Source organism: Periophthalmus magnuspinnatus, chromosome 3 (genome assembly GCF_009829125.3).
Source record: "Periophthalmus magnuspinnatus isolate fPerMag1 chromosome 3, fPerMag1.2.pri, whole genome shotgun sequence".
NCBI lineage: Eukaryota > Metazoa > Chordata > Actinopteri > Gobiiformes > Gobiidae > Periophthalmus > Periophthalmus magnuspinnatus.
The window spans coordinates 20,327,492-20,354,232 of record NC_047128.1 but is presented as its reverse complement, the minus strand read 5'-3'; the positions used below and the strand labels follow the sequence as shown (position 1 = coordinate 20,354,232).

At 39.0% G+C, this 26,741-nt stretch overlaps 2 protein-coding genes across 3 annotated transcripts in view; both read right to left on the bottom strand.

Annotated features, from left to right (window-relative positions):
• cemip (cell migration inducing hyaluronidase 1) overlaps nt 1-17,665 on the bottom strand; it is a 79,460-nt gene extending 61,795 nt beyond the window's left edge. The window contains exon 1 of the mRNA XM_055232584.1: nt 17,307-17,665. The gene's annotated coding sequence lies outside the window, so the exon portion shown is untranslated. The remainder of the gene's footprint in view (nt 1-17,306) is intronic.
• abhd17c (abhydrolase domain containing 17C, depalmitoylase) overlaps nt 1-26,741 on the bottom strand; it is a 143,731-nt gene that overhangs the window by 110,854 nt on the left and 6,136 nt on the right. The window contains exon 3 of one of the 2 annotated variants that reach the window (XM_055232587.1): nt 26,270-26,497. In XM_055232587.1, the coding sequence (XP_055088562.1) occupies nt 26,278-26,497 (220 nt within the window). In that variant the 3' untranslated portion in view covers nt 26,270-26,277. Of the gene's footprint in view, nt 1-22,062; nt 26,498-26,741 lie in introns of those variants that run through there. The other variant, XM_033991481.2, reaches the window with a different exon arrangement.

Sequence of the window (26,741 nt, the reverse complement as noted above, 5' to 3'; positions counted from 1 at the left end):
TAGAGGCCACATGCAGACATGGTGGTCATTAGGAGCCTGTGAAGGGGGCGGGGTTAAGGGAGTAGTCTAAGGAAGAGGCCGGGTAAACTGAACACTTAAAGAATGTACTATTTTCAGAATATCAAAATAATTAATAACAGAGAAATACCACACTCAGCTTATATGTGTGCTAGGTTTATATTAAAGTGTATACGACAGATTAGACTAAAACAGAGTTAACATCATTATATTTTCAGTTTTTCTAAATATATTGCCTATATGTTGGGTTGGGTTTTTTTTGGAAGTTTATTATTTTACTTTCTGGTTGGATATAGGCAGATATGACATAGGTAGAGGTCATTTCAACTGTCTAAAGAAGTGGACTAAGTGAGTGTGACGTCACCCATAGCGTTTGGCTCCAATCAAATGAAGCTCATCGAGACTAGCACTTTGACAAGCAAATTTGGAGACAAGTTCCATATTAGGACTTCCTACCGTGAGTATCAGAGCAACCAAAGAGCCAATCCAGAGCGAGGCTGTTGAAGGTAACGCCCCTTCCCGTCCGCACCGCTGGTTTAGCAGGGAACAGGGGCTTAGCAACGCCGCCAGTCAAACCTGTTTCTAACGCCAACGGGAGCGACCTTGGGGAAAGAAGGAGCCTGATTTGTCTGTTATTAATGTCTGCGTAATCCCTCAGTCGTCCCGGTCTGATCCATAGTAAAGGCCGAAGTTAAATCTGTCAACTAGACAAAACGTTTTATTATTAATGGTCATATCTTGATTTGCAAACACAATAGTGAAATAAAAATACCAGGATCATTTAGAGCGGGTTAATATGAACATTTTAAGGTCAGAATGACAAGGCTGCAGCTGTTACATAGAACGGGGCAACAGTTTTCCGATGTAAACTGAATTGGAGCCAGATTTGATGGAGCCAGAAGCACACCCATGCTCATTTTGTATTTGGAACGCGGCGGCTAGCAGGTTGGCTGTCCATTTATGTATACAGTCTATGTTTAGAACTCACTGCTACTTCCTGTATTTCTTTTTACAAACACAGATACTATCTCACCAAACCAAATAATAATTAGAAAAACATAAAAATCTGTCATATGCACTTTACCTTTTATTCTTTCTACCAACTAGTGTTAAATCTTTAATACAATAAAAGCTAAAAAAAAAAAAAAAATCAAAAGAGTATAAAATTGCAAAGCCAAAATAAAGGTAAAATGCATGTGACTATCAAAAGCCAAATTTTACAAATTCTAGTTGATGCATTGATATTCGGAACATGCTCTTGTCCTTTGCGAGAGATAGTGAGACTCTCATGAGACATGGGCAGAAGAAAATGTGTAATTACCTTCCTATTGAAAATGATTTAGAGGGCTCATATTACACTATTTTCTGAGCTATGTTGTAATATTGTATCCTCATCTCAAACACACCTGGAGTTTTGTTTTGTTTCATTCACACATTCAACACACAAATCCTGCACATTTAGGCTTCTTCTCTCAAACAGAAAACACTGTGTTCCACTTTGTGATGTCATGTGGTAATACAGGAAGTGCTCCACTGTATTTTTAAACTCCATACACCTTGAGAATGAGATTAGATCAACAGAATCATTTTGTTAACTTCAGCCCTGGAATTGCCAATCTCTACCGAACAAAAGGTAAAAGGACCTGTTAATTTGAAACTGCCACTTCATGACATCACAAGGTGGAACAGCATTTTGAGCTTTGGAGATACAGTATGGACAAACTAATAATAAAGGCATACTCAAACATGTGTGAATGAAATGATATGTAATGTTCCACAGTCTGGCATTTAACTAATCTGTTTTGCACTTATTCAATAATAGGTGATTGCACTGTATTAAATATCTTGAAAAACATGTATGACTATGGAACTAGCACCAAAATCATGCTTGAGCAATTAAAGTGGTTATCAGTGCAAGATAGACTATCCTACTCGTTATAATCCTTTGTTAAAACTATTATGATGGCAAATCATCCATAAATCCTTTATCAAAACCTCTACTTTCATTATGAAAAACACAATTACAACTTTTCCACTCTCTAGTAGACTGTAAAATATATTTGAATTATTACTGAAACAATTTTTGGCAGCAAATATGTGTTAAACCAGCTTTATTTGCAGCGTCTTAAGAAAGTCTGAATGTGCTGGACTGGATATGGGTTAGGGACTTTTACACAACAACACAACAACTTACTAATATTCTGCTAATTGTGCACAACATCTTAATCAATGATGTTTATGTTGAGAGTGGGATTCAAATCGCCAACCTTTGAATCAGCGGGTGCACACTCTGCCAACTGACCTACTACTGTCCAGTGAAGTGTTTTCTTCCATTTTCTTATCCTTTTTTTTGTCTTTTTTCTTTTCTTTTCTACTGTCTTTTCTTAGCATTTACTATATTTTTTCAGTTTCTTTATTAGTTACTGTTTACTTTAGCTTACTCTTTATTAGTTACTGTTTTTATGTGTGTCTCTGCAGCACAAACTGTATTTATGTAAGGTACTTTACAAATACAGTGGATTGGAAGGTTAGACTGTAACTATAAAATCACAACTCTTCTTAAACACAGCTGTAAACAGTGTGGACAGGCCCTCAGACCAGAGCCCACATAGCTGGTGGGGCTTGGCCAACTGTACCACGTGGCCCCCACATGTCCTCACCACAGCCATAAGTGACCCCTCAGCTCTGTAATAATGCTTTAGGAGGGAGCAGGGGGAAATTATTATGTCTAAAAGTAGAACAGGAAGTCTGATCATTTTATATGGCAGCAAGATGACAGACTGCACAGCCCACTGTGCAAACATGTGCAAGTCTGCTATAAGGAAGGAACACATATATACCACATGAAGTGTGTAGTAACTTTTTATACTTTTCAGAATACTTTTCAAGCAGCATACTGTTACTCCTACTTAATATTTTTATTGAAGTAACAGTACTCTTAGTTGAGTAAAAGTTTTGGTTACTCTTCTGAGTAAGTTGTTTCTTGCACTGCTCCTTCAGATACAATATACATTTTCTCATTTCTGTGGTCATCATTTTAAATTATATATATTATTATATAAAGTCGTAATTTTATGAGAATATAGGCTGCTGTGCGTGAATGAGTGACCAGTGCGTTATGAAGAATTTGGAGCATTTTGTTCAGATATAGCAATTTCATCTAAATCTGTCTGGTTCCTCCGACTAAACAAACTCAAATGTTTGCAGTGTCCCTTCAAAGTACTTATACTGATGATAGTGTGGTGATGGTGGGCTAAAAGACACAGTATTTCATCGTGCATAAACCCCAGTTGAAAGTTTATCTGAACAAAATGCTTCAAATTCTCCATAACGCACAAGTCACTCATTCACGCACAGCAGCCTATACTTTCATAAAAATAGGACTTTTTTCTCGTAATATTACAACTTTTTCTGGCTTCGACTTTATCCTAATAAAATTGCGACTTTAATGTCAAAATGCTACGACTTTATTCTCGTAGCACTCGGATAATTTATTTTATTTAAGTGACCCTTATACTCCGTCGTAGTTACTCTTTTAATTATTCTTACTTTTTTGTTTTTCCAAATACTTTTTCACTCTCAACTGAGTAATTTTTTAACTACTACTTGATACTATTTTGAAGAAAAGTTTCGCTTTCTTGGGTAAAGGAAAGTTGAGTTACTCTACTCACCTCTGCAATTATAGTTTTAAAATGTTCAATAATAGCAGAACAAAAAAGTAAAAAAAAAACAAAAAGTTGTTTTGTTTTGGGGTTTTTTGTTTTGTTCTGGCACCCAATCAAGGTGCATTGGTTTTAGGCGTTGGATTGTGTTTGATAACAGAGTCCTTTTACTAACCAACACTGAAAGCAAAAGCCCACAAAGCAATTACATCTCCATGGAGACGAGCAGGTGGCATTCTCTCAACCAGGCCACCGATCTGTGCACATGTAATAGGGCAGAATATTTGGTAAACACTCAACTGATATTTTGTGGGATAAAGGTGCAATGTGTAACTTTTTCTCATGATGGCCCTGCCACTTTCTTGTCTCCATGGAGATGTCATTGCTTTTCCATGGAGTTAAACCTGTGTCACCAACACAAGTTACAGTTCAGATCTATCTGTGGAGAGGAAACCCTGTAAGAATGTTCTGTGTTGAATATATTTGAAGGGCTAATACTCTTTCCCACTGATTTGAGTTGAATTAGTCTTCCCCAGTACAGATACTGTATATTCTATAAGCTGCTCTTGGGGTAAAAATAAGTCAGCTGTGTGCTGAATGCATACAATCAGAAAGCATTTTACTGTCTAAGAATCAGAAAGCGCATGTTAGCATGCTAGTTGCTGTTACCTTGTCATTTTGTTTTGGTCCTCTATGTTAAAGTGAAAGCAAAACCTAGTGGAGCATCAATGTGTTTTTTTGTGCCGTGAAGAGTAAATAACTCATAGCATTTCTGAAAATCTAATGCTCAATGTAAATGAGATGTGGCTTATCTATGTCTACCAAAAGTCTGGTTTTATGTGTGATAGACACATTTATTAGCAATTATAGCTGCAAAGTTTTAGTACTTATGCTAGATTATTAGAGACACCTGACCGCCCCGTAGTCCCTCTTTTGCACCCATTTGGTTCTTTGACCTGTATGTAGACTGGGACATGAGTGGTTTGACAGGTTTTGTGGCAAAGACTATTTGAATTTGATTGTTTAGCGCACTCGGATTTCTCTGTGCATGTAAATGTAGTGACTCAGACAGAACAGCTGCATTCAAAAACACAACCCCAATAACAGGGTGGCGCAGTGAGATTGTGTTGCCGGAGCAGTGCTTTTCTACGGCTCTCCTGGACCTCACTGTCAGAGCAGCCGCCGGAGGAGATTCAATTAGATACAATCATCGCCACCATTTATCACTCTGTGGGAATGGACTGTTTACTGCTACAAAGAGGGCCCCGGAGATGTGGAGCGCGGTGTCAACAACAGCAGTTCATAATATGGAGAGCAGCACACACACACTTACAGGTACAGACCTATTGGTAAACGTGACTTTATTGTAAATCCATAGGTGACTTGTCAGATAATTTCAAGTACATTCCATAGTTATATAGTGCCTCAGGTGCCAATACACTATAAAACACTGCACGACATTATTCATTCACATTAACATGCTGTGGTGCCAAGTTAAAGCGCTGTGCAACGTTTCTAGTGGAGGGTCTGCCATCTGCTCGTCACCATGCTCCATACTATGGCATTTAACTTAACTATCTCCATGGAGACAAGCAGGTGACACCACAAAGCCATGTTATAGGCCTGGCATGTTTTTCACAGTATTTTTGCAGTAAAAAAAAGAAAAGAAAAAAATCTAGGTAAAGCAATAACCCCGCCAATGGAAATCGGCATGAAACACATGAAAATGTATTGTCATCACTAATGTTCACTTAAGGTGTAGTGAAGTGAACAATAGAGTCATGACAAAAGCTCTGTTCACTAAAGTTCTGTGCACATTTAAATGTGTAAACTACCCTGCTCAAATTAAAATGCATTTGTCTTTTAGTAATAAAAACACATCTGATACAAATGGGTGTAAGTTTAATGACTGAATTTGATTATTGCACTTGTTTCAAAATGTGTCTGACTAGTTTTAATAGATAATACAAATGTGGTACGACTTACCCCATTTGCCCGTTTATTTTTCACTCTAAATGATAAGTCAGAAATGTGTTGAGATAAATAATACTTTCTACACCACCAACACAAGTAAATCTAACCAGAAATACCAATTTTAGTCCAAGTTATAATTCTGAATTCAAGCCATTTCAACCAGGACTAACTATTTAATTTTGCAGTGCAGCTACAACACAAGCATTCTCTGACTTGTTGGTGTTGACAGTACAAACCTAACATAGAGTTCCCATGGCAGCCTCTGTCTTTACAAAGCCTAAGTGGAGCTGACACCTGTCCTGGTCTGGAGCTAAGGTGGACAGGTATAATGCAGTCTTATCCCTCCTCTCTCTGTGCTACGCTCCACTGCCCTCCAGATCCCAGTGCAGATTAACAGAGCTGACGTGACTGTGGCTGACACATCTGGAGGAGTCAGGGAAAGGAAATATGTTTTAGGAGAGAATTAAAGTGGTTTATGTGAGGTCTGTAAATGAAATGTGCTGATCCAACCTTGTCAAAAGTACTGGCTATGCATAATCTTTGGTGTTTTCTTAAAAATGGCTGTTGCTATGTTAACTGAATGTGAGGACTAACCAGGACTAACGCACTTCTATACCAGATCTACACCAGGTCCAGGACTAAAACAAGTCTAAGGGCTAACATAAGTAAAACAGCTGGCAGAGTATATCAATTTAATGTGTTACAAGAGCATAAAAGCAACACATCTTCTTGTACATGAACTGCATTTGTGTTTGCGCCTCTGGATGATCAGTTCAATCACACAGCAGCAGAGGGAAGCTTTTTATGTATTTAAAGGACCTGTACCCAATTTGTTCCCATGTATTTGAGCAAAATATGTCTTGCAGTACAAATCCATTATACGTGTTTGCTGCATGCTGGCACGCAGTCTGCAAGAGCACACAATATACATTTTATTGTCCGATAAATGTCCGGAAATGTTCATTATTATGCTAATTGTTGTTAGCTTTAGTTTTTTGGACTGGATTTAGTAAACTCAGAGTAGGATAAAATTTCAGATTCTCAGACCAGTTCTATCAATTGAAAATGGCTTCTGGATGGGAACTGAAACATCTTGTTCACACAAACTGTGTTGATGACCACCACTGAAACCATCTCTACATGTAGCTTTATCATAAACTCCTGTCTCATCTCTGACAGTTGTAAAAGCTTTTATAAACACATCACTGCGAACATTTAGGATGCTCAGAATGCAAGAAGGTAAGTGAGGAATAACATGGGACCACTGCCATTTTAAATTAACTAGTTTTGTTTTTCATGTTTTTTTAAGGAAGATGTCACAAATGGATCAGCAAAAGTCTGATTTCTTTGCTTCCCCCTCCGTTGTGATATTTCAAACTTGAATCAAGAGTGCAGCTACAGGTTATAGCTATTGGGGCTGCAAAAGCTGAATTAAGCCATTATCTCTAGTCTAGATAACTTACATGTGATAGCCTAATACTGTTATTACTCATTAAAATATACCTGGAGTTATGTTATGTTTCATTCTAATCCTGCATATTTAGCTCTCAAAGTGCTCTCATGTTTTCAAGTCATCTGCAGTGCCTACACTACATTCACTATGTCGCTTGTCAACTATTAAATGGTTGCTTTAAGTGGTCACATTTATATAGGACTTTTCTAACTTAAAGACACCAGACCACTTTACATCAAAGAACCACTCACCGATTCACCCACTCACCAGAATACACAAACTTCAGATCAGAGTCCTTTTGCTTCACTCCTCAGTGCGCAGGTGACGGGGTTCTTGCGTCTTCTGCTGGTGTTTAATGCACAAAAGTAGTTCAAGGTTTTTACATAGATTACATTATGCCAAAGCTGTACCACAGAAGGCCAGAGCAATGCATACAATAGGAGCTTTAAGTTGTCATATTACTGGATGAAAAGAATGTGTTAAACAGTATGAAAAGTGTATGAGCGCTCGGTCAGAGGTGTGAAGCGTGCAGACTTCTCACACCAGCAGGGGGAGACAGTGGTATACACGGAAACTTGTTGACCAGAAAACAACCAATCATAGACAGACAACAACAGATAAGAACTGCTTATAGCCAATCCAATAGTCTGCTATATTTCACAACAGCCAATCACAGCAAAAAGAAACAAAATAGCCATAATCTTTTTTTCCCCATTTCAGTTCTAGTGGAGCCAGTTTTTAGATGTAGACAATCATAAGATCGTGTCTTAAAAGTTCCCATATCAAAGTTCAGCAAGAAAGTGAGATTTTCAGGCAGTCTGTCAAGATTTCTCTTATAAATACATTTTATACAGTGCTGTTCTCTTCTGACAGATAGTGATGGCCAACTTACTTTTTCACAGAGTGTACAGTGATGGGTTTTAAATTCACCACCTGTTATGAAACGAAGGGCTGAGTGCATCTAAAGGCTTCAAAGTAGAGGCTGGAGTCTGCATGTATATTATATCTCCATGATGTAGTACAGAAAGAAAGGTTGCTTGAACAATTTATTTTCTGTAATTCAATGGGATACAAGATTTGTTTCTATAATAAAATTTTAAACTGTTACATAATTCATGTTTTTTTGTTTGTTTGTTTTGAAGACATGTACTTTTTTTCAAGCCAAAACCCAAGATATTTATAGGTGGTGAGTCGTTCAATCAATGTACTATTTAGTGTACATTTAGCTTGCACATCACTTGAATGTTTTTCAGAAAAAAATATCATAAAAATATATGTTTTATTTGCATTCAATCAAAATTTTGGATTTTGAAGGAATTTAGAATTTCATTAAAATATTATTACAGTTTTTAAATCGCCTGGTCCCCAGAGGGAGCACTTGCATACAAAACAGTATCATATGTATATAAATGTATGAGGCTTTCCCTTAAATTTCAACCAATGTAATTAATAAATACAGTAAAACGTAGCGAGCCTAAAATTAAGCCTTGGAGCACTCCTTTGCTTTAAGTAAAAAATAAAAAAAATAAAAAAAATTTAACCCATCAGCTACTACTACTGCCTGGGTTCTGTTTGAAAGATGATTTTGCATCAGCTCCCACGGACCACTTTGGGTCCAAGAAGGAGGAGAGGATTTAAGACCTCCATGTAAGTAAAAGGTCTTAAGGAGAAAATCTGACTTTTATCTGCCAGAGGATCCGATTCAACATAATCAAGATGAGAAGGATCACCATTATTATCCAAGACATCACATACAGAGATAAAATGCCTATTAAAAGCGTCACATATTTCCTCTTTAGAATTTACAATGGCTGAAGCTTATAAAATATTGATGGGAAATGTATGATTACTAGGTTCTGAGAGGGTCTCACTGTCCTGCAGAACTTTGCCGAATTTCCGAGACTCTGTATCAGTGCAGAGAAATAAGAAATTCTGGGGTTTCTACTGTTGATAAGCAGGTAAACAAACGCTCCTGTCTGACAAAAAGAATCGGTAATTGTAAGTTTAAAACTGAAAACAGAATGAACTTTTACCAAAGACGATTTTAAATGTTAAACTAATACAAGACTTTCATTCATTTCATATCATGCTTGTAGGAGTCTTAACTACAGGTTTTGCATGTTTAACACTCTATCTCAAGGTGGCATGGTAATATATGGGTCATCCTTTTACATAGGATGGGCAATAAAGACAAAATGCTGATATGCAGACTTGGATAATATTATGACAAATGATCAGAAATGTGCTAAAATGTATCTGTAAATGTCTCAGGTGATGGTCAATATCAAAATAAGGGCAGTAATATTACTTACAGTGCCAACCCAAACCTTCAGGGGGCGCTAGGCAGAATTTGCTGCCCTCACCACTTCACTGCCACATGGCCTAACTATTGATGATTCATTTCTCCCAACATGGCAAGCAGCTGTTCACATCCACTAACTGGATCTGTATTCCAACATCAAATGGAAATATTAAGGTGGGAAAGACATTTTAAGGGCTCACACCATAGTATCCACAAAAACAGCATGCCTGCATTGGACAAGGGTGTATGGTTTTTTGTTTTTTTTTATTGCCACACATTTTTTCATGTTTTCCTAAGAAATCATGTTTATAATGTTACTGAGTTGGCTAAAAGGCAAGGTAAACTTTTTCATCATTAGCAAGGGATTGCAGCTGCTTAATCCACTTAAATGGTACGGCTGGCTCTGATCACTTAAAAGATTACACAGCGAGTTTGTTTAATATGTACTTTCATCTTCTCCATTTTTAATATATCTCCCACACTAGTCAGCTTTGGAGCTTGACTCTGCATAGCCCCTAAAGATACCATTTTGTTCACACAAGATACAGTGGCTCTTGCGATTAAGACTTGGAGTGAGGCTATGAACAAAATCCTTCTTCTCATACCTATATTGCAAATCGAACTGCAGTTGTGAGAAGAAAAATAAATGAAGTGTGCAATAAAGTCCAGTGGTGGTTGTTGTGCGGATGACTTAGAGAGCTCAGTTGATGTGCTCTGCACACCTGCATACTGCTCTAAACCACACGGCATCAGCACAATAATGATTACTCAGAGCGCTGCTTTTATCTACCACACTGTGTTCCTTTTATAGAGCCGCCTGTCCAGACACATGCCTACAGTTCTCCCACTGCTCCTCCTGCTAATATCTGCCATTTCCTGCACACAAAAACGCTCCAGAACACACCGCTCTCTCCACAAGTTACAAAGACATGCACCAAGCCAGGCAATGTGCAGTAGAGTTTGTGGCCTGCAGGGAGATAAAAGAAAGGTATCAAATAAGAGCCAACATAACAATAAAAGGATAAGAAAAAGTGAAACTGTTGAATATCCTGTGATGAACGTACAGTACTAGGAAAATGTTTGGACACACGTTTTCATTTTTGCTTTTCCTTTATTTTCATGACTATTCACATTGTAGGTTCTCACTGAAGGCATTAAAACTATGACTGAAGACATACTGAATGTAGTAAAAAAAAACAAAAAACAAACTCAAATCTAGTGTTAGATTTTAGATTTTTAAAATAATCACCCTTTGCTTTGATCACTGCTTTGTACTTTCGACATTTGTTGACACTGACATGGCTCACCTGTGAAGTGCAAACCATTTCAGGTGATTACATCATGAAGCTCATTTAGAAAAGGCCAAAGAGTTGTTTTGCTTTTTTTCTTTGCTACACAGTAATTCCATATATCTTGCGTCATATTTAGCCGTAAACATGAAATAAATAAATAAATAAATACTGTGAATGAGAAGGTGTGACCAAATTTTTATTGGTAGTGTATAGGATCAGTGCCAGCTTAAATCTTATGCAATTAAAATTTTTATTGCAGTTATTGCCTCAGTGGTCTTTAATCTGCAGGAAAAGTATGTGGTTTGGAGAGAAGTTCGGACTTTGATAATAAAATTTGATTAAATATATGTGTTAACTGACAGTAGCGGGAAGCATAACTTTTTATTATGTAAGCTGAGGTTTATGTAAAAAGTTATTACTGTCAATTTATTTGCATTTCATATGAAGCCATAAAATCTATCCAAAAGATTTGTAAAAAAAATAAATAAATAAATAAAATAAAATAATAATCATTAAATAAAATAAAATAAATAAATGTCCAACCATAATTACCAATAGTTTTAGTATCGATTAGTGTCAGATTTTTGATACTTTTGACAACCCTATCCCTTACTCTTCAACCCCATTTTACATTTCTCTTGTCCAAACATAAATATTGTATGAATAAATAAAAAGTTATGGAGGTTATTTTGTATTTTTTGTTACCAAAGAAATCCCACAAAACCAGAAGAGCCAATTGAAAAACATTCAAATGCAACACACACAAAAATGCAACGGTGGCTTACTATTTCAACTTTATAAGGTCAGTGAAACAAACTGTAAAATGGATGTAGCCAATCAGAATTCAGTGCCACATAATTTGACTGTTAGAAGATAAAAACATGTTCCAACAAAATCTAAGTACAATACATTCAACACAAAGAGAAAAGTAAGCAAGACCTCCATTCTGTTCCTCATGACTCATCGTGTTATTGCCTCTCTCTCTCTTAGTCAGCTCCGGGACAATCAAACAAAACAAAACCAGTTTGACAGTTTCACAAAGCAAGAGAAATGTGTCCTCTGCGTTTGAACCATAGTCAAATGATGCTGAGGATATTTGACAAGATCAGTGGTTGGCATAGCAGTACCTGGGGGACACTTTTGAGCCAGAATCTTGGTCTGAGGCTGTTTTGGGTGAATGTTGTTCTTGTGTCTGTACGAGTATCTTTGGGCATCCTGCAAACATCTCCTTTAGCTATTCTCCTGACCAAGATTCTTGTTCAAGGTCTGGAGAAGGTTCCGGTGGGCACCAGTGTTGGAAAGAATATTAGAGTAGCCAGCGCAGAATACCTATTTTTAAAAGTATTTTGTAACGTAATCCGATATGGCCCAATAGGTACTGTATTCTGAATACTTGGAATAGTTTAGTTTTACACTAAAATAACTGAACTTAGTTAGTAACAAATGTGGTAAATGATCACATTCATATAGTGCCTTTCTACCTTCCAGTGTATGCACAAAAAGGGGGTGAGATGGGTTAAGTGTCTTAACATTCATCTGTGGAACTGGAATCGTACCGCCAACCTGTGGGTCAGTGTCACTAGCCACTGTTAGCTTTACCGTCACGACAAAACTCCACACTGGTCTCAGACAGCTGTGAAAAGACCTTATAAACTAATTGCAGTGAATGGCTAAGATGCTGGGATTGCATAAGGTTAGTGAGGAATAACTTTGAACAACTGCAAACCCCTTAAAATAGACTAGTTCTGTTTTTCATGCTTTTAAGACGGGTAAAACCAGGTATAGCTCCTTTAAGCAGTCATATTATTGGACTGCAAAGAGAAGAGAATGTGCTATCCGCCTAAACAGTTACATGTGTGAATAATATTTTAACAGATGAAAAGTGTATGAGTGCTCAGCCAGAAGAGTGAAGTGCGCAGACACCTCACATCATCAGGGGGAGACAGTGAGCAGACTGCTGTGTGGGAGGACACTGACAGGTACACAAGGAAAGATATTGACCAATCAAACTAGAAAGCCACAAACCAGCCAATCAGACCACATTCATCTGTTGGAGTAGGAATCACACCACCAACGTTATGGGTCTGTGGATCTGACCGCTCTGTTTATGTTGAGAGCAGGATTCAAACTGCCAACCTTCAAATCAGTGGACGAACACAACTGTCGCACTGAAAGAATGCAAATCAGGATAAAACAACCTTGATTTTTTCTCAATAATACTGTTTGCTTGAAATATACCTTGCATGGTAAAGTACAGTCATGTAGTAATTTTCAGGACTACCTTAGCTGGAAGATTTTACCCTTCGTGCATGTTTTGGGTTGAGTCTAACTTGATGCGAGGGACCAAAACATTGAGCAGAAAACCCAACTAGACAGAAGGAGCACCTTGATGCCTTGAGGTGCTAACCCCTTTGTCACCATGCTAACTCAAGCTCTCCGAACTACATTGTCCAAAGGTGGGACAGTCCTCCAGCTATGACCTAGAGGAGTCGGATCCTTAGCTCTTTTGGAATCACAGGCTCAGACATGCAAACAAGTGCACTAAACAATTTCACAGGCCATTAAAGCACTGACAGACGAGCAGGCAGAGATTAGGAGTTTGATTTGGGAATGCTCCGCTCGCAGGCAGCCCTCACTCTGGTCGGATTCCTGGATGCCAGATTCCAGAGACTTGGGGCTTGGCTCGGTGCCCGGCTCCTTGGCAGCTCAGGGCCTCCTCTTGGAAAGTGACAGCTGCTCCTCACACAATGGATAGAAGTCTTTCCAGGGAAGCATCGGAGGCAATAAGGATTTAAGTATGGCGTCCCCAAGCTCAATTGGGGAAAAAAAAAAAAAAAAAAAAAGATATTATCTGATAAGTGGAGCGTGTCTAATGTTGTTATGAATGAAACTTGAGAAAAATGTGGAAAAAGTGTACGCAGACAAGTTCAAGTCCCAGCACTTCATCACATGCCTGGTTGGGAATGATATGTCTTAATATACAACTAATACAAAATAGCCATACATCAGTTTATATTCACTTTACATTGTCATTCACTCCCAACACTTGGTGATGGCTTTTCCAGGAGCCATAGTTAGCCAGGCTAAGCAGGGGTGGGCCTGGTTAGTACTTGGATGAGGGACTGCTGGGATACTAGATGTCACAGTGAGGCGCCATTGGCAAAAAACATTGTTGTGTGCTTGGGCAAGACACTTTACCCACATTGTCTGGTATGAGTGTGGTTGGAGGGGGTCAATGGGGCAGATTTGCAGCCTTGGTATTGTCAGGCTGTCCCACGGCAGCTGTGGCTACAATAGTAGGTTACCACCAAGTATGGAATGAATGAATGAATAATGCACACAATTTAAAGCAACTCTGAGCAGTAACATTGTTAGCCACAATCTGCACCAATAGCCACCATGACCACCAGGGCTGGGTATTCGCAGCAAGACCTTCACAAGACAATACACACAATACATACAACACAGAGTCCACCACAACATACGCACACCACTACAAAGAGTCTTAAAAGTTCACAAAATAGATGTTTTCTCTACTTTCCATGCATTTTCTTCCGCTTATCTGGGGCCACGTAGCGAGGGCAGCAGTCTAAACAGGGAATCTCAAACTTCTCTCACCCCAGACACGTCCTCCAGCTCCTCCGATGGGACCCCAAGGCGTTCCCAGGCCAGTCGAGAGTCCCTCCAGCGTGTCCTGGGTCTTCCCCGGGGCCTCCTCGCGGTGGGACATGCCCAGAACACCTCCCTAGGGAGGCGTCCAGGAGGCATCCTGAGCAGATGCTCGAGCCACCTCAGCTGGCTCCTCTTGACGTGTAGAAGCAGCGGCTCTACTCCAAGCTGCTCCCATGTGACTGAGCTCCTCACCCTATCCCTTAGGGTGCGCCCGGCCACCCTACGGAGGAAACCCATTTCGACCGCTTGGACCCGCGATCTTGTCATTTTGGTCATTACCCAGAGCTCATGACCATAGGTGAGGGTAGGAACATACCCTCACCCCTAATGACAAAATGCATTGGAATTTCAGGTGCACAGTGGTCTTTATGTCAGAACCCAGCTGGTTTATAAATAACTCACTTTTCAGTTCAAGGGGTTCAGTCTTAATACAGTAGTCAGGAAGTATTTAAGTGTATAATATAACAATTTATAATGAATTAAAATGATGTATCAATATGCTTATTGCAAAGAATTATCTGACAATATATTGCTAAATCGATATTTATGGCCTTATTCAACCTCTACCAAACATACACTCACTTACCATATTATGCAGAGGGGGTGAAATGTATTGCCCAAGGACACAATACTTGCACTGGCTGGAGCTGGAATTAAATCATGACCCCTACATTTCTAAACCAACCGTGCTACCACTTGATCCACTGTTGCCACAGAAGCAAATGATAGAAGAATGATATTTATCCCCATTACAACAAGACGTTTTTGGGTTCAGTTTCCATTTACATATGGATTTACATGTTCTCATGGAGGTTTCATCTAGGTGCTCTAGTCTCTATTATGCAGAGGAGGGTAGAATAGCCATAAAATGTATTTAAGTAAGATTAATATGACTTCAAAATAAAATTGCTCAAGTAAAAGTACAAAGTAATTGTCCATAAAATGGGTTATGTAAGGGTAAAACATATCTGGAAAAACTACTCAAGTACAAGTATTCATAAGAGCTGTCTAGACAAAAAAATTGGTTTATAGTTTAAAGTTAATGTAATTGCAAGAACAGAAAGTTTGGTATTTTTGGATAAACCACAAAAATGAGAAAAACAAATTCATATCTGAAGGAGCAGTGCAAGAAACACAAATGTTCTAATCATTTGTCAAAATAAATCTTTTTTCACTTGTAAACTTACTCACAATGGGAAGAGTAACCAAAACTATAACTCAAGTAAGAGTACTGTTACACTGTCACATATATCAAGTAGGAGTATCGAGTCTATCAAGTATGATTTCTGAAAAGTACTCAGAGAAGTACAAATCTTAAGAAAAGTGAATGTATTTGAGTACTACCTAAATGTTTCCCTATATGTATGAACAATATAAGCTCGCCCCTATTGGTGACAGGTTGCTATTGTGGTACTAAAGGATGAATCAAAAGGACACATTTCCTCAAAACAACTCTAACCTATAGCCTATCTATCTTAACCTTAACCTGCAACCTGGTACAACATACACTTACTGATAAGTCTATAGATAACTGTGGAATAATAACTGCCTTATCACATTTTGTACAGTAACATTAGTAGCCTACAGTGTATTTAAAACCACACAATACTTACTCACTATTAAACGCGGTATTAACAGATCTATAAACACTTGCGATTAGATTTGCCATTGAAAAAGTAGGATTCAGTTCAGAGTGCACATTGTAAACAACACCGGGAGCATTAACATTTAAGACATAACTGACAACTGACATATAAACTAATAAACTAGTAATCTATTAGTAATAAAATACAAGAATCGCATGCATCTACTGTATGTGTTTGTAGAGGTATAAACTACAGGCACAACAAGATTTTTTATCTGAAGTGATAGGATTTTCTAAACATTTGCAGTCTGCGATTTGGGGAGTGTGCCATCTCAAATTATAATTTTGATTGTGAATGTTGTTACTTTGATTATGATTGTGAATCTGCAGCTCTAAAAGTATCTTTTTTTTGTGATACAGTAAAAGTTGTAGTATCTTAGCTTATTCATAACAATATTAACTGATAAACAATAGAATCATGTTGCAAATAGCCATGCTGCTCATGAGCCATTCCAACTTGCTTCAATCCCCACTATTGCCAGCAGAGGGCGACAGGCATTGAACGCTTTGTCCAATCATAGTACCAGCATCCCAAAACAAGACCAACAGTCGACATTATGTGATAAAACGTGAAACACTAAATGTTAAGTCCAGTCCAGTTTATTACAAAAGCCAGAAAAGGGCATAATAAGAAGCTTAAGGTCATTGTGACTGCACCATTTATAATCACTGTGACAGAAACAACGGTGTAAGACAGCGACCCTCACCACCCCGCGGAGCTGTCAAGACTCAGGGCTGAAGCAGGTGCAGCGCTCCGTACACACACACACAACACTCCATTTATTCATAAAGCGGACCCTCAATCACAGTCAAACATAAGCAATGAGACACACGGATCCGAAAATGAGAGATTAGAAGTAGGCAAATTTGTAGACATGGCTCATAATGTTAGTTGGATAGTTATTTAGAAAATCTTGCAGGTTGGGAGGCTTTGGCTATGATTAGGATCTTCTCTGATGCCGGGCTTGATTGAGCATCACCTGAATGAGTAATAAAGTGGACGTGGGCACAGTGCCATAAGCTTTTGGTCAAGGTGGCGCGTCTCGTGACAGGGTTCAGCTCCGTGTCAACTGATCCAAAGGCTCGCGCACAAAGCCCGTCTGTGCGTAGACCTGTTGAACGGAGGCTGCGGGCGTTTCACACGTTTCCTGAGCCGCTCAAAGCGCACTGAGGACGGAATGAAGCGCCTCTGCAACCAGGAGGCACGCACCAGTCCCACAGCGACTGCCGCGAGCGCACACCTGTGGCTCCCCAATCACCCTCTCATCATGCACAGAGATGTCCTTACCGTGCCGTGCAGTCCTCGTGGAGCGGCAGCAGACAGCGGCAGTGACAGCAGGAGACAGCGGCAGACGCGGCACGGGAAGTAGAGTTGCCGGCGGCACGGTGCGGCGGAGATAGCGGTGGAACGCAGATGTTCAGTGAGCAGGCGGTGTGCGAGCGCGCAAACACCCCATCTCCTCCTCAACACCCCGCCGCCTCTATTTACTCCGGCTCAGATAAGACACGCCCAGAGAGCGCGCGTGTCTCCAAAACGCGCCTGTGGGTTCTGAACTGTCAAACCCAGACTACAGCTGAGGCGGTCCTGTGCACGGTCCCGTCCACACCGGGCACACGGACACTCGAGCTGCTCATTCGGGTTCGGTTTACCACCGCAGCGGATCACCGTTTCACTCCAGTCTGGAGGGAGTCTGAAGGAGGTGCTGAGGGTTTTGCGCTACCACACTCTGGCATTAAAGGCTATAATAATCCCAGAGGAAAATTCCAGTGTAGAAGCTCAAGAGTTGGCCTGCAGTTTCCGTGTGTTTAACTCACTTTCCACCAGGCGGTCTGCCAATGAGTGCGATGAGTGAACTTATTAGGAGCATGTCATTAGATGACAATTTCTTTTAAAATATTAGGCTATGGTTACACCACAACATTATAGGCTACAGGGTTTTTAGGTTAACTAATTCATTCATTCAATTCCATTTTGGGAAGTACACTGGTGGTCTCCTGTAACCTCTCTTGGGTAGCTTGCATGGTTCTGCAGTAGGGGGCGCCAGGGGCTTTAACAGCAGCTCATACCTCATGGACAGTTTTGTGCTCATACAGTGGTTAGTCATACTTGGGTAGTAATGACAAAAAGCAAGCAGTTATCACTTGTATCAGAATCTGGACGCACTGTTTGTGTGATGATTCTTGCTTGCCTGCAGGCAAGGCAGTGCAGTTTCTCCTCCGAAAAGGTACTCCAGACAGGGTCACTGGAGCTGTCAAAAAATGATGACCCAGTTATTACTCAAAACTAAAACCAGTATTTAAACTACATACTTATTAGGCCACTGAAAAAAATACCCACTAGGACATAATTAGACCTTTGCTGAGTAGTTTTAGGACTCATAGGGGTGATTTTTAATCATGTTTTGACATTTTTTAATAGTTGTATTGAAATGAGCATCAAGTATCAAGACTTTTACCAAGAATTGAAAACAAGTTTAAAATTTTAGAATTGTGACAAAACTATTCCTAACTGTAAGTATCCCTCATGAGGGAAGTATACCTTATACTTTACTGATCCCTCTGCATTTGACCAATCATTCAACCAGTGCCAACCTGTCAGGAGTGTCCCATCTCCAGATCTTGAGTTAGACGTGGTCTACCTAAGCTGGTCTACCTTGGCTGGTTTTGGATTCTCACTACTGTCTCCATGGAGACTGAATGAATGTTTTTCTATGTATTTTTTGCCAAATAAAAACTGCCGTAGGACAATTTGATCAATAACAAACAGTTGGCCTCATAACACTTAAATGTTAATTTACTTTAACATGTCAAAATTTCTATAATAAAAGCCAGCCTGATTTGCCCTCTCCGTAGCAGCTTGCATGATACAGAGCTGCTCAGAACCCAGATAAATTCATAAATTTATAAAGACAGATGTCTAAAATGGTTTGGAAGTCAGGACAGAATTGGGGCACTTCGAATAACCCCCTTTGTGCATCTTTATGGGTTTTGTGGCAGACGTTGCCTGTTGTCTGTGAGAAATACCAGAAAAGTGATTGAGTGTGGATTGTTGGTCTGATCTTTGGTCCATCTCCTCATGAGTCAGTGCCAACATTAGACTCTTGATTTGGGTTTAACGTCTGTTCTCTTCTCTCTTCACAAAACCTTGATTGGGTTCATGTGGCATCATTACAATCTAAACAGCCTTTATTTTAAACTGAAGTCAAGGACAAGTCCAAATTCTCTGGTGGCAGACAGAGTTTTACGGGACCTATTCATATTAAGATACCTCTAAGAACCTCACTAAATTATTAAAAAGTGGTGGTTCGGGGGAGCACCTGTTCCACAATACCTTAAGACAGGCATACCCAAAGTCTGGCCCGGGGGCCAATTGCGGCCCATGTACAAATTTCCACTGACCCGCAGCCTCTGGTATAAAAATAATTATGTGTGCCCCGTTGCACTGTTGACCAACGTAAAATACACATTTACAAGCAATATTATATTTCACCAAGGATGGCAGCAGATCCGGGCCGTGCTCCGAGGTCGCGCTCTTGCTGACTTTTAACGGCAATTGGATAAAGACAGGTTTAAAGAAATTTGAACATTTGCTAAGAAAATGCTGAGTTTGTTTAGTTCTCGGTTATGAACTTTAACAAGAACCGTGCGAGGACAAGACTGACTCACCTGTGTGATGTTTTGCGCATCCAAACCACCTTCTTTGAGCCAGACCAGGCCTATTTACCACAGTCCAGATCTCAGTTTCAGTCCAGCCTCAGTTTGTTTGGTGAATAAATCTGAAAATCTCAGTGAATTAATTTTATTGTGATAATCAAAACCACAGATTAAATGTTCACTTTTTCATATTTATAATCTGTGTATAATTCATTTTGTTTTTGAAAGGTGAAAGCCAGTTGCAATAAAAAGTAAAAAAAAAAAAAAATTAAATATTTCATGTGCATTTAATTATTAATGGTTCAAAGAATGATCAGGGTGAATGGTCGGCCCCCGCACCTTTTCACCTCACCGAATCTGGCCCTCATTGCAAAAAGTTTGGACACCCCTGCCTTAAGATCTCGAAATGGATCTCTGGTCCTTAAAAGGTTGATCCAGTAGTATTTAGGGATGGGTCAAATGCAGTAGATTAATATCTCAATGGGGAATCTTCATTTTAAACAGGTGGCATACCCTCCACCAGTGAAGTTGCATATAGTGCAACTTTAAAATAAAAGCATGAACAATTTAAAGGTACAGTATTCAACTTTCTGCAGGTGGTATGTCACTTGCAGGATTCCATGTAGATAGATGTTTTATGCCATACTGTGGAATAGTATAGCCAAAAAAAAAACATATTTCTATGGAAAAAAGTGTGAGGCGATGTTCTTCCAGGCCAAACATGAGTTAGGTTTGGGGAGATGCAAGCCTGCTCACAATAAGGACACGTGAAATATTTTAATTTGAGTTTATTTTTCTATTTTTACTATGACTTGTACTAAAATAAACCATGATTTTTTTATTAAATAGGCAAAAAATAAGTAAAAGTGCATATAACAGGTCAGACTACACTTTTCACTACAGACTTTTTTTCTCAACATTTCTTCACAAACTGCCACTCGGCCGGTGTAAAACTATGCAAAATATTTTCCGCACACATTATCTCACCAAACAAAGAAATAATCAGAAACCATGAAAACCTGTCATAGGGACTTTATGGACTCCCCGTACCCACCTATCCCCCCTCGTCTTTCACCCAAACTCCCCCCTGCTCCACCTTCTCGGCCCTCACCTGGTCCCTCACCCAAACTCCCCCCTGCTTGCCCTTCTCTGCCTTTCCCCAGAGCTGTTATCACCAAGAGCTAGGACACACAGGACCTCTGCTGTCCCAGGACAGTCATGATAAAGATAATATCACGCTGAGGCCCCGTGTTGGAGCTATATCTAGTTACACCACATAGACTGATTAACAGAAGGACAGTTAAACTGGCCAATCAGAGAAATTTAGTTCACATTCCCTGTAAGAAGATTACATCCAACCCTACTGAAACTAATCTGAACCTTGCAGTGCTCAATGTCAGATTTTTATGTAACAAGTCATTTTTAATTAATGATATTATTTCTTCTTTTAATCTTGACTTTATGTTTTTAACCGAAACATGGTTTGAGCACAAGTAATGCAATTCTAGTGGAATCAACTCCACCCAACTTCAAATCTGAATCTGAAACACGAGTAAACAAAAACGGTTGAGGTGTATGTGTTTTTTTTTTCAAGGTTGTCATTTTGAGTATATTTCCTTTAAAATGGAGCTAAAACAATCACCCTCCATACTCTAATTAGTCATATACAAACCTTCCCAGCACTGTCGAAGTTTTTAATATCGTCAGAACCAGACTTGGAGAGATTATCGATGCATTTCACTCCAGTAGGTTAGGCTACTGTAACGGTCTGCTCACTGGCCTCTCCAAATGAGCGTTAAGACAGCTGCAGTACATCCAAAACGCTGCTGCTCGGGTCCTGACTAGAACCAGGAAGTACAAGCACATAAGTCCTGTGCTCAGGTCTCTGCACTGGCTCCTGTGGCTCAGAGAATAGACTTTAAACCAGCTCTGCTTGTGCACAAGTCTCTCCATGGACTAGCACCAAAGTACATCTCTGACATGTTAGTGCCATATGAACCATCTCACACTCTGAGGACTTCAGGGACCGGCCTCCTGCTGGTGCCCAGAGTCAAGACTAAACATGGAGAATCAGCATTTCAGTTTTACACAGCTAAAACCTGGAACAATCTTTCTGAATGTGTGAGACAGACCTCTACTTTGACAATGTTTAAATCCAGTTTCAGAGCAGTTCTATTTAGCTGTGCGTACGACTGAAACATTTTTATTCTGCACTCTTCTGTTTTAATGTTAATTTTATGATGATTACATTTGATTATATATGATTTGATTTGTGTGATTTTAATGTCTTTCCTATTGTGTAAAGTACTTTGAATAACTTTGTGTACGAATTGTGCTATACAAATAAACTTGCCTTGCCTTTAAAACAAACAACGTGCTGACAGACTCCATACTTCATGCATTCTTTATTAGTTCAAACATCACAAGAGCTGCCAGAACAGTGACAGGACAATCATCTTCATCACAGCATCTTAAGGCTTAAGTCCAACGACACCCACATCTACGGCACCATTGCATAAAGACACACCATCTGATCTGTCCCGAGCTCCGTTTTCAGATGTACAGCACGAGTATAGAACCGTTCAAACATTCACATTGAAAAAGAGTTTAAAAATCTCGGTATCAAAATCAAACATTGGCTTTAGAAGTGAGGGTTGACCAGATGAACCAGCCCACACTGCTTTATCAACACTTAAAATGAGTTGAATTGACAATACCGATTTGAGTGGTATTTCTAGTTTTTGTGTTGTGTTTTTAGGATATTTGGGTTATTTCAATTTCACGCTAAATCTGTTGAAAATATTGTTATTTTTATGACAATTTGTTTTTTTTAAGCTAAATTTGTGGCATTTCAAAATATGAAAAATTACCATACCTCAGTTTCATCAGAGGATACATTAACACTAACTTCTACTAACACCTTTATGAAAAACTGGAGATGTTATTGTCTAAATAGAATATCCCAGTAAGGCATTAAACCTTTCCATCTCGGACCAAGCAACGTAAGAACGCTTTTCAAGGAACAAAATCAACTGTAATTGAAAAGTTTTATGCGATACTTTGGAACATTCCAGGCAAATAAACATCTCCAACAAAACCAGAAAACTTACATAGTACACCTTTAAGATGACCGACTCTGAACCTTTGTGAGCCTCAAATGTGGGTCCCCAAATTTTAAATTGAAACTACTCAAATCTACTCAGAATACACTGGTATCTGAATTCAAGTCATTTTAACACACAGATGTACATTTCTTTGCAGTGAACATTCTTCTGCTCAACCTTCTACCAACACGTCCTTCAGCCTTGTGACAGGTCATTATTCACATTGATTTGAGTTTGGACCAGTGGACGTGCCCAAGGCCAGAGTGTCCAGATATCCTCCTCAGGTCTGTCCCATGTGTGAGAGACAGGGTTAGCAGCAGCAGCAGTAGTAGTAGTAGCAATAGTAATAGTAATAGTAATAGTAGTAGTAGTCATAGTAGCAGTAGTCAGTCCAAAAGCTCCTTCACGAATGGTCCAAACATAAGGCTCATATACATTTTATAACAGTTTTACAAATTTTCAAGCATCCTACGGTCAGATTCAGACACATTGTTGAGTAGTGTGTTTGAGTAGTGTGTTGTGTAGTAGTAATAGTGGTAGTGGTAGTTGTAGTAGTAGTAAGCTGACTAGTCATATGACTTTCCATAGTATTCATTCTGCAGCGATAGTTCAAAAATGTCCTGTAAATGTCTTGGTTGATGTGTTATTATTCCCCAAAATCTAAATTTATTTTAAGTTGTTAATTTTAACTTACAAAGTGCAAAAATATCACTTTGTTTCAATGCAAGTTGCAACAGCTTTTCACAGCTTTTAAAAAGTCCTATATTATGCAAAATTAGCTCTTGTGAGCTTTTTATTTGAATGTTGTTACCATCTCACAAAACATGCCTGGAGTTATGTTTTGTTTCATTCACACATGTTTGAGTAACACTTTATTATTAGTCTGTCTACATCTCCAAAAATCTAAATGCTCTGTTCCACCTTGTGATGCCATGAAGCGGTAGTTTTCAAGTTAACACCCATCTTTTACTTTTAGTTCAGTAGGGTTGAACAAAAGGTAAAACTCCAGGGCTGAAATCACTGAAATTATTATAGTGAAGCTGTACGGAGTTTAAATACAATAGACTCTTCCTGTATTACCACATCAGATCATATGGTGGAACAGAGAGTTTTCTGTCTAAGAGAATAACTCAGCCTAAATATGCAGGATTTGAGTGTCAAACGTGTGAATGAAACAAACACAACTCGTATGTTTTTGTTAAGTAAATAACATAACATAGATTAGAAAATAGAGCAATATGGGCCCTTTAAAAATACTTTTTGCATACATCTCCAAACACCAATAGTGACAATATTATTAGAGGAATAGTCATTGATTTTTGTTCTCAAATTAACAATTCAAGTTCAGGTAACTCTCAAGATACCGTCATCATAATTACATTTTAACCATTCGCATAAAAAAAAAAAAATCTGCTCTTACTAATACTGTACTATATTCTTGAGCCAGTTTGATTATTATGCATGCCTACAATTTCTTTCATTTTCTACACGCATTAGTGGGTACATCTGGTATTACTTTTTCCATTTTCAATCACAGCAAAACATGGCAAAAATTGGGTCTTTCAAAGCTGCCAGTTGCTGAGTTGTTGTTGTTTTTTTTTTCTGTGTGTTTAGATTATTCAAAACCTTGCAAACATATGAAGCATGCAACCACCATCTCGACTGTTTGGGTTAAAGAATTCTTAAGACTGGATTTGCTGCGCTTACCCCCTGGGACTGGTTGCTATGGAAGTAATACGGGTAAAGATAGATTTTCTCAGCAGAACACAATAAGAAAGCTATATGGCTAGGCAGTATGTGGAGTGTAGTTGAAATGAATTGTGGCATCTCAGAACATATGGACCCTAACCTTAACTACAAGAGAGAGTCAATACACATTTAACCCTTGTGCCTTGTTGAAAAAACTGAGAGTGTTAAGTAAAATTTCAGTTTTTACTGCCATTCAATAGGCAAAAAAAAAAATTCATCTACTGCCAATTTGAAAATAAATCCATTACAGCATTTTTTTTACACTGATTATGATGTGTGTGACTGGCCTATCAACATCTATGAGAATATAGACTTTGGAGCATTTTTTTGTTTTGTTTTTGAGTAAAGTCAATAAAAAAAAGTTACATTGGAAGTATTTTGTACTAATTGTGTATTTCGATTATTAGATTTGCTCCAGAAAAAAATGAAATTTGCACCTTGAGTTTTAGAGTAGGAGTCAAAAAATTAGTTTAAAATGGAAGTTAATAGATACACAAATTTCCATATGCTCAGTATCTACAAAACTTCTCATGTCGCCAAAATCAGGATGAAACTCGCATATGTCCAATAACCTATGATGGCAATCAAACAACCACAGAAATTTCCTTTAACAAAACACAAGGGTTAAAAGAACAACATGGAAAATAACATTACCTGATATTAATCTGCACAATCAAAGTGCAACTCAACAACTACATGAACCCACAAAATCAAATCTGGTGCAAAAGCGACTTTTTTTTCACTATAAAAAATACAAAATACAGGCATAAAACGTAAAATTGTCTGGAGACTTCAGCAGTTACAGGTTCGTCTTAGTGTTAGGTCAGAAAACCCCATGTATTTGGTCAGAAATCCTCAGTCAGGTTGGTCTGGGACTCTCTTGGGGAATAAGGCAGTTCATAAAGTCGTAGTCATAAAAACAAAAGTTACAGATGTAACCATGGTTCTATGAAACCCAGATGACAGGTGAGATAGAACTTTGAATTACTCTGTCAGTGTTTCACTTCACTTGAACCCACCTACACATAAAAAAAACAAATACAAAATATTTGTTCCAATACAATTTTTTTTTTTTTTTTATCCAATCCGATACTGGCTCAGGGAAGCTGCCGATCTGAGTACCAGTCCGACACCAAGGTCAGTGTGTAAAAAATAACTCCACAATCGTAATTCTGCGTATTAACAGTAGCATCAGCCACAACATCATGGAGTATGGTTCCTCGGTCATGAAAAATATTGTATTGGCATAATGAATTGAGTTATATACTTACTGATACCTTGAAAATGGCGGTATCAGCGTCAAATCTATATCTGAACAGCCCTACATAAAAAACTTGCAGAAACAAACTATATATAAAAAAGGAGTGCAACTACCTCTGTGGCAGTACTAACAACAAATTGGCTTCAGGACCATACACCTTTGAAAATAAGGACCAATTGAAAAAAATGTAGCACTTACATCCCCCTCTAGTTTTCTGGAGGGATAACTCTAAAATAGACCCCTTTATTAAAAAAAAAAAAAAAAAAAAAAACCATAACAAAAATAAGATCAACAACTACAGCACAGGCAGGTCCCTTAGACAGAAAAATGGGTTGAGTCAAAGACAATTGGACATTTGGGAGAGCAGTGAGACAGGTAAGGGGATACAGGGGACATACTGAACTACACTGGAGTGAGTTTAGCAGCGGGCACTCTAATCCAGGCTTGAAATGCAGGCCACCCCTTACTCCACTGCCGTGGGACGATGGACATCATGATGTGGACAGTTCAAAGGAGATGAACTGCTTTAGCCTCTCCAGGTACTGCGCATAGAGTTCGATGTCGTTGTGTCCCGCCCCCTCCACCCACAGAGGCTCAACGGCACGTGGGCAGCGCTCGTACATGGCCAGCCCATGGGAGAAATCGATGACCTCATCCTCCGTCCCATGGATGACCAGCACCGGGGACGCCACCTTGGACACTTTGTCAATACTGAGGCGAGACGGGGACACATACAGAGGAAGGACGATTAGAAAAAGGTTTGTGGAGGTCACTCAATGAGCTTTGGTCTGGGAGCGCATGGTGGGCAAGTGAGATGATACATCGGCTTATAGGATTTTAATTAGAGGAACAAATGAATGCAGATTTGGAATGGAAATGCTTTCTAATATCTCTTAAAGCTGTGGATCAGATAATCGTCTCTAAAGTATCAAAAATCAGATACTAAGCAATACTA